The 8,329-nt window shown below is 46.6% G+C and overlaps 1 protein-coding gene across 1 annotated transcript in view; it reads left to right on the top strand.

Annotated features, from left to right (window-relative positions):
- LOC104870279 overlaps positions 1-6,036 on the top strand; it is a 6,728-nt gene extending 692 nt beyond the window's left edge. Inside the window, exons 3-4 of the mRNA XM_033765149.1 lie at positions 3,018-3,108; positions 5,529-6,036. Coding sequence (XP_033621040.1) covers positions 3,018-3,108; positions 5,529-5,888 — 451 coding nt within the window. The 3' untranslated portion in view covers positions 5,889-6,036. The remainder of the gene's footprint in view (positions 1-3,017; positions 3,109-5,528) is intronic.
- Positions 6,037-8,329: the final 2,293 nt, after the last annotated feature.

Raw genomic sequence — 8,329 nt, 5'->3', positions numbered from 1 at the left:
CCAGATCCCTCTTAGGCCAGAGCCTCGCGGACCCCACCCCCCTCAGCCAAATCTCACCACCTATTCTCCCCTGTGGGAGCCTAGAGTTGTCCGCACTGTGGTTTCAGCTTAGAAGAGCCTAGCATGGCCAGGGGACCCCCCACCCTGTTCGTTGGGCACCCCTACACCGTGGGGGGGGTCATCTTCATAGCTTCCTAATCCACAGGCCCTGGCTGCCAGGAACAGACTAGGTCTCCCCACACACAAGGCATCCAACCCCAAGAGGACAGGTGGGCAGGACAGGTCTTTACTGTCTTTACTGTCTTTACTGACCTGTCAGTATTCACCTGTCCCCTACCTGTTCTCCCCACACACCTGTGCATACTCAGCCATCCACAGGTAACCCGCCTCACCTCCCCCCTCACCTGTCCATGTTGATTGGTCCGTGTTCATCTGTCGCCTCACTCACCTGGGCCTCGGCCCAGCCTCTCCCCACTAGTGGAAGAACAAACGGGGGACCTGGCTCAGGAGCCAAACAAGAAACTGGCTGCCCCAGCCTTTGCCCTGTTCACGGACACCTTTCTTGGAAGAGGGTCTTTTTCAGGAATTCCTTGTCTCTCCTGAATCAAAATTCACATTACACTGGCAACTCAAACCCAAGGCTGTTTCAGGGGCCACTTTCCGTCCTCCCCTCCCTCCTCCTCACTTCCTGCCGGCTCCTCTAGGTGGTCCATCAGAGGGTGACACCTGGCATTGAGGGTGTTCTGGCTTTGTGGATGGAGTGCTTTAGGGCCAGCTTTCCTTCTGTGGGATCTCCTGAAGCTCTCTGGTGGTACCTTGCAGGGACTGTCCTGGGAGGAGTGGGGGGACTCTCTTTGGCTCATCTCAGAGGACAGCCCACCTATCCGAGGCATCCCCATGTGAGCACAGAGCTCAGCTTTCCTGGCACAGAGCCCCTGGACTGTGTCCTCTCCTGACCAGGCTTCACTCAGAGGTGGCTTCTCCTGAGCCCCTCTCCTCACCCCACTGTGAAGGCAGCTCCCGCCACCCTCTCACTTAAGACTTTTCCAGGCTACTCAGGTCCCCACAGTAGGCCCCTCTCCAGACTCCCTCCTGTGAATGAGCCCACAGACCTCTGTTTACCTCCGAGCCTCTCCTTGTCCCTGGCTGTGGCTTGAGCAACGGCAAATATTCCATTCACTGTCTGATGGATCTTCAAGGACAAAGAGACAGAGGTACCAAGACTGGGTTCATGGCCACACCCAAACACCCACTGCTGTCCTTAGCTCTGGGCTTCTCCCCATTTAGCCTAATAAATACCTTTATTTTTTTGTTGGTTGCAACTGAAACATGGAAATGGATACATCCCCTGATCAGATGTATATGATCCCCATACATTAAATGTCTAGTGAGCACAGATCACTCAAGGAAGCTATTTGATCAGTGGCCACTCCCTTAAATGGAGGAAGCCAAGAATGTCCCTCACTGGCCTGGGTCACACACTATGTGAGCACCTGCCGTGGGCCACCACCCTCCTGACAGGGACAAATTCTGGCTCTTATGGGTGCCCAGACAGCTGCATCCTTTCAGGAAAACATGCAGCTGGTGATCCGGTTATCCATTCAAGAGTCTCCGTAATTATTCACTGAAGTCCCAATCATACATTCAAAAGTCCCAGTAAAAGTCTCTGGGGAATATCCCCGTCCACCCTGGGGAGGATCCACCCTAAGTGCTTCAGGGGATTCTTTAAACATTTCCAGAGGTATTTGCCTCTCCCAGTTCTAGGGCTTTCACTTCCCCCAAGACCTAACTCTAGAACCATCAAATGACCAGTTATGCTCAAAGCCCCCAAAGTTCCACCTCGGAGCTACTTTCTTGTCACAACCCTCACACTGCTCATCAAATTCCTGATCATCATCCAAGTTCTAGCTTAAATGCTACTTCTGCAGAGAAATTCCCCAAGGTTGAGAACCCTGGAGGGCTATTCAGTGCCCCCCGAAATGCCTTCCAAGCTCTCATCAGAAGAGCTATTGAAGCCAAGCATGGAGATGCACACCTGTAATCCCAGCACTCAGGGAGGCTAAGGCAGGAGGACTGCAAGTTTGAGCCCAGCCTGGATAACTTAGCAAGAGCCTTTCTCTAAATAAATAAAACCTATTGGCTTAATTTCTATCTTCTTTATTATGTTGAAAACACCAAATAGGCAGACTGCCGTGTCTTACTCTTCTCTTCTTTTCTTTCTTTCCTATTTATTTATATTCCCCTTCTGTAGGTTTGGGATGCAGATTCCAATGAAGTCTTGCTAGGTAACACTTCCTGGTGTGGGTGGCAGACTTTAAGACAGCTGCAGGATCCTGGCCTTGCTCCCCATGATACCACAGCCTCTGGGGGTTCTTGGCCCAGTAGCCCCTCCCTGAGCACAGCAGTGTCTGTGACTTTTATCTGACCAAAGACCTACACAGCCAAGGTGACAGAGGCACGGTGCACATGCATTCCAAGATTAGGTTATATAGGATCATAATGTCCATCTGGCTAGGGACTCTCCTTGGCCAGGGTATGTGGGTGTTCCATTTGTTTTTCCTGTACTAGGGATTACCCAGGACCTTTGCATTGAGCTGTATCTCTAGCCCTTTTATATTTTGAGATAGGGTCTCACTAAATTGCCTAGGCTGGGTTCAAACTCACAATCCTCCTGCCCCAGCGCTAGGATTATGGGTGAGCGCCACCAGTCTTGTCCCTGGCTGGTTTTAAAGATGCTAACTAATGTGTGAGCTGGTGTGCAGAGGGTAAATAGCAAGAGGCTGAGCTTGGCCTCTAGTCATCAGCAGAGAGGCACATCAGATAGCCTGCAGGAAATCATACTGTAAACAACCTCGTGAGTCTGAGGGGGACTGTCCCTGTGGGATCCTCAGGGGGCCCAGCCTTGGCACGATCCCCACCTTTGGAGGACACGGCCAGCTTGGCCTGGAGACGCCAGAAACCAGGAGTTGGTGAGAGTGTTGTTTCAAGTCACTGAGTCTGTTATTGTCGTTGCACAGCCACAGAGAACCAAGCGGGGAATCGAGGAAAAGAAGCTCAGTTACAGTCTGGATTGGAGCAAGAAAAGAAGACAGCTGCAAGAGGAAGTGTGTGAGTAGTGAGTGAATCTATATGTGAACATTTAAGAAAAAATTAAAATAGCACAAGTCTGGCATGGGAGAGAACAAATAGGGAACCAGAGTCGAGAAATAAACCCAAATACAGTATTTAATAAAGGTGATATTGTCTATCAGCTGGGAAAAAGAACTCAAAAGTTTGGAGATAACTAGGAAGCCAACTAGAAAATATGCAAGTATGGTCCCTCCTTACACAGATAAAATTCAGATGAGTCATAAAATTAATTACAAACTTGGAAACTGCGAAAGTCATAGAAGAATAGTTGGAAAGTGTATAATGTTGGAGTGGAAGGGACTTTTGAAACATAATACAAAATCCAGATGCCGTAAATGTAAAACTTGGTATATTTTACTACAGAAAAAAATTTTTTAAATTTCCCCATAAAACAACCCAAAAGACAGACACGATACAGATGTTTACAATATATATCACATGGAAGTTAATTTACTTAGTATGATGATACCCAACTTCACTTGAAATGAGAATGCAAATTGTATCTACCCAGAGATACTATTGTTTAAATATCTGCTGATGAAAAACTCCAAAATCAGAAAATGTTGATTTGACAAGGGCATTGGAGAAGCTACTTATTCAGGCACAGAATATCTCTGGAAAGACACTACAGAAATCAGTGACAGAGAGGTAGCCTCTGGCGGAAAACTGAATGAGAGGAAAAGACAGACTCACTAGTTCCTGGGTCCTTGAGTGGTTTGTTGTTTGTTTTGGAACTCAGGACCTTGCACTTGCAAGGCAGGCATGGTGCCACTGAGCTAAATCCCCTGCCATGTATTTTTAATTTTATACCACATGCAAATATTACCCATTCAAAATCAGTTCACTAATTTCCTCTGTTAAAATGTTTAAATCTGCCTCAAAAATATGCAAAATTTAAAACATTCATGAGTTTCACCATTTCCTTACAGGCACACTAAAACCACAGTAGCAATATTCTGTTGTTAAAGGCACAAACCTAAACTGGGAGTGTGACTGTGATCCCAGCCCTCCTAGAGGCTGGGGCAAGAGGATTGTATGTTTGAGCTTAGCATAGGTAACTTAGAGACTTACCAAGACCTTATCTCAAAGTAAAAAAGGGCTCGGGATATAGCCCAGTGCAAATGCCTTGAGTTCAGTTCCCAGTGCTGTAAAGTGATGATGATGATGATGATGATGATGATGATAAGCATAATGGTAGTAGTAGTAGTAACAGTAGTAGTAGGGGGTAGTAATAATTATGACACAACCTCTGGAAAGTTCTTGGAAGCCTTAAAGTAGATGGGAGGCAGTCATTGACTTACAAAGACTGAAGAAGCTGAGCTGTAAACCAGGGGTTGGGGCATCAAGATCCACCTCATATCCCAGTCTTCTGATGCCTCAGAAAATGGCTTCAACATGACCCATGCATACCCATGTTTATAGCAGCACAACTAAAAATATTTAAATCTTGGAAGCAGCCTGTATGTCCACCCTTGGATGAATAAAGGATATGTGCTACTTATTCACAATGGAGTACTAATCTGCTACAAAGAAGGGTAAATTTGAGTCAATTGTAGGAAATTGGATGCAACTTAAGACCAAAATGTTAAGTGAAATAAATCAGACATGTGAACTTCAATATCATAACTTACATCAGAAACTTAAAGTATAAATAATTTAAAAAACAAAATAAAACACAACAGGAAACAGAAATAGATCTTTTGCAAATGAGAAGGGGATCTAGAGACTAAGGGAGGGAGGGGAATAAAAAGTATTAAGGTGTGATATGTCCGTGTTCCTACTCCCAGCGATGAATCTAAATATTATGTACTGCTATGTATTATAAAGAAAAATGGTTCTACCAGATGCCCAGCAGTGGGAGTAGAGGTTTGTCAGGATGGATTGGTTCCACCACTCTGGTGACCACCCTCCCTGCCCCAGCAGAACATGGTGATTGGTTCACTACAGTGTGACAGTTGTCTCTGCCACCAAGAGACACCACCTGAGGGAGGAATGAATATGTCACCCAGGTCAGGACCCTGCCTTGTACGCCACCAGCCCCAGAAGAGCAAAGGCTGTGCCTGTGCTTGCCTGAATGGCTGTGTGACACCGTGTCCTCCAGAAGCCAGACATAAAGGTCACTGCAGCCCTGTCTGCTTTCTCCTCTGGGGACACTCGCTGTGAGGAAGCCCAGAGTGCCCTTGTGGAGAGGGGCCAAGCATGGACAGGTGGCCCCAAGAGCGGCCAGTATCCAGGTCCCTGGCTACTCCCCCATGGACATCAAGTCCCACCGAATCTGCAAACTTCATAAAGCTGTTCACAGCCCCGCTGATGGGGTTGGTTCTTTAAGCAGCACTGCATAAGCAGAACCTACTTCAAGGCCATCAGGCCCAACACCAGGCATGTGCTCTCCTTCACAGACCCGGTCATCTGCCAGTGTTTCTGCCTCTGTGAAGGACACTCCATCTGTCCAGGGATGTGAGCCAGACACCTGCAAGTCCTCCATGCAGCTCCCTCCCCCTCAACCCTGGCCAGTGCTGCCCACAAAACAACTCCCAACCCACCCACACTGCCTGCCAGTGCATCAGTCTGTGTGTTTCCTTGTCCAGATGAGCGGCTCTGTGGCTGCCCACTGCATCTCTGTGTCCTTCTGGACTCATCCACACCTTCTCACAGCCTCAAGAGACCGTCCCATGTTCTCCCTGTCCTTGCTTCTTGATGTCTCTCCACAGGGCCATGACCCTAGCCAGGAACAACTGCCCACCTCTACGTGTGGCTGAGGACTCCCAGTCCTCAGGTCCCACCTCTGCCATCTGTCTCTCAACTGACCCTACTGTCTCACATTGGGCCACCAACTCCTGGAGGAGGAGCTACTGTGCCCGCTTGACACATCCTTCAGCACTGAAAAGAATGCCTGGAAATGTCCTGCGCCTGATAAATATTTGTCAAATAAAATAATAAATGAAGGAACCAAGAGTTATTTACTAAAATTAGTTTATTATACTGGCTTAAACGATGCATCTTTTAATACATGTAGCCAAGACATTGGTTAGGCAAGACTCCTGGAAAACACTTGGGAATCCTTTGGAACCTGCATTTCGTGATTCTCTAAAACATATGCAGTGGAGGGAGTGACAGATATCAATGTACAGAGTTGTCACATTGTGACTCAAACATGGATAGTTTAAAAGTTCCATAATTATGTTAAGATACAAACCCAGTGTCAACTCAGTCATAAGTGTCCAGTACTGCAAAATATTAAAACCATAAACTTAATTCAGAGTTAAAACATCTCCCCACTTTCAGCAAGGCCCTTCTGGTAACACACAGGGAAGGAGAGATGTTCCCTCTTTCCTTTCTCAATATACCATCTCATCCTTGGAGGGGTCTGGCCGCAGGGACAGACTCCACATCAAAGATTGCAAGAAAAGTCGAGCCCCAGGCCACAGTGTCAACAATTCTGGTGTCAACAACTCCAGTCACCTGTAAGAGGACTCATGGTGTTCAACTTTCTGATTGGCTAAATTCACTGAGTGAAAACTTTTTTTTTCTTTTTGCAGTACTGGGGATTGAACCCAGGTCCTTCCTACTGAGCTACGTCTCCAACCCTTTCATTTTTTATTCTGAGACAAAGTCAGTTAAATTGCCCAGGCTGGGCTCAAACTTGAGATACCCCTGCCTCAGCTTCCCAGAGTGCTGAGATTACAGGTGTGTGCCACCAAACCCAGCTTGTACTCATTGTTCTTAGCAGGACTGTTTGCAACAGTCAAATATGGAAACCACACAAACACGCATCCACAGGTGGTGAATCGATACCGAAATGTGGTCTTTCCCTATGATGGGATATGGTTCAGCCTTAGAAAGGAAGTTCTAAGCAAGGTGTGGTTGTGTGCACCCAGCACTCCGGGTGACTGAGGCAAGAGTGACAAACTTTGAGGAAATCGTGGGAAATTTAGCAAATTCAGAAGACCCCCATCTCAAAATTAAAAAAAAATTTTTTTTAAAGACTAGGGATATAGTTTTAGTGTGTCAGTTAAGGCCCTGAGTTCAATCCTGGGAACAGCAAAACAAAAACCAAAAAGCAACCAGTGAGCACACAGCTGTCAGTTTGATCCCAGCTTTCACTTCTCTTCAGCACGTGGAGCTGATAGGTGGAGGGTCACTGACCCTGTTTCATTTCTGGGGAACAACCAGCATGTTTTCCTGAATTCCCAGCAGATGAGCTAGAGATCTCTCCATGTCCTCACCAACACTTATCTTCTTGGTTTGGACCTTAGCCATTCTGATGAGTGTGATGCTGTGACCAGATGGAAGGTCTGGGGGTTGTTTCAAGGTTTCTGGTATCCCGAACAAAGAAAAGAATAAGGCACTCAGGAGTAACAAGAGGAAGATTTATTTAAAGTGAAAGTTAAAGTACATTCCCCAGGGTGGGAGCAGGCCAACGTGAAGAGCTCCCAGGGGCAGGGTTTCTTAAAGTCCTGGGATTGTGGGAGGGCCCACAGCTGGGGATTCATAGGAGTCAAGGTCCAACAAAATACGTGACTCAGCCCACCTGTCAGGAGGGGCAGTTTTTGACCAGAGTAGTGGGTCATGGCTTCCAAATCCCACTTGGGGTGGAGATGGAGGTGAAAAATGCACTGCAAACAATGTTAGAAGAAGGCCAAAGGCATGTACTTTTGGGTTTATGCACGTCTGAGGAGTCTTTGAGGGACATTGTGACCTTTATCTATAGGCTTTCTAATATTTAGACATAGTTGACCTGGTTTGGTTTTAATTCTTGCCCCACAGCTTTCTGTTGTTCACTTGCTCTTGCTCTCCTTCCTACCTCCTGTGGTTGCCAGCTCTCTGAAAATCACAGGATGGATGTGGCCATGCACTCTTCCTGCCACACTCAGTGAAGGCCGCTGCAGGCCCATGATCTACACCAGGGCCAGGGCACTGTGTGCATGCAGGGATGGGAGGAACTGCAGGTATGGCAGCCCTCCTGGAAACTACCTCATTTTAATGTATCTGTTGTGGGAATTTTGTAGCTTTTACTTAAAGAGGTTCCCTTCTACTCTTAATATGCTAAATGTTTTATTATGAGTGTTACCTTTTATGAAATGATTTTATTTTTGTAGTTTCTTGAATTTTAAATTGTAAATTTCACTCTGTGAAGTCAACCTGCATTCCTGGAATAAACTCAATTTTGTTTTGAAATTCATTTCCCCTAGATTTAATT

Source organism: Fukomys damarensis, unplaced genomic scaffold, assembly GCF_012274545.1.
Source record: "Fukomys damarensis isolate Sample0158 unplaced genomic scaffold, DMR_v1.0_HiC HiC_scaffold_17, whole genome shotgun sequence".
Taxonomy (NCBI): domain Eukaryota; kingdom Metazoa; phylum Chordata; class Mammalia; order Rodentia; family Bathyergidae; genus Fukomys; species Fukomys damarensis.
The sequence above is the reverse complement of the archived record's forward strand: the minus strand, read 5'-3'. Positions and strand labels throughout refer to the sequence as shown.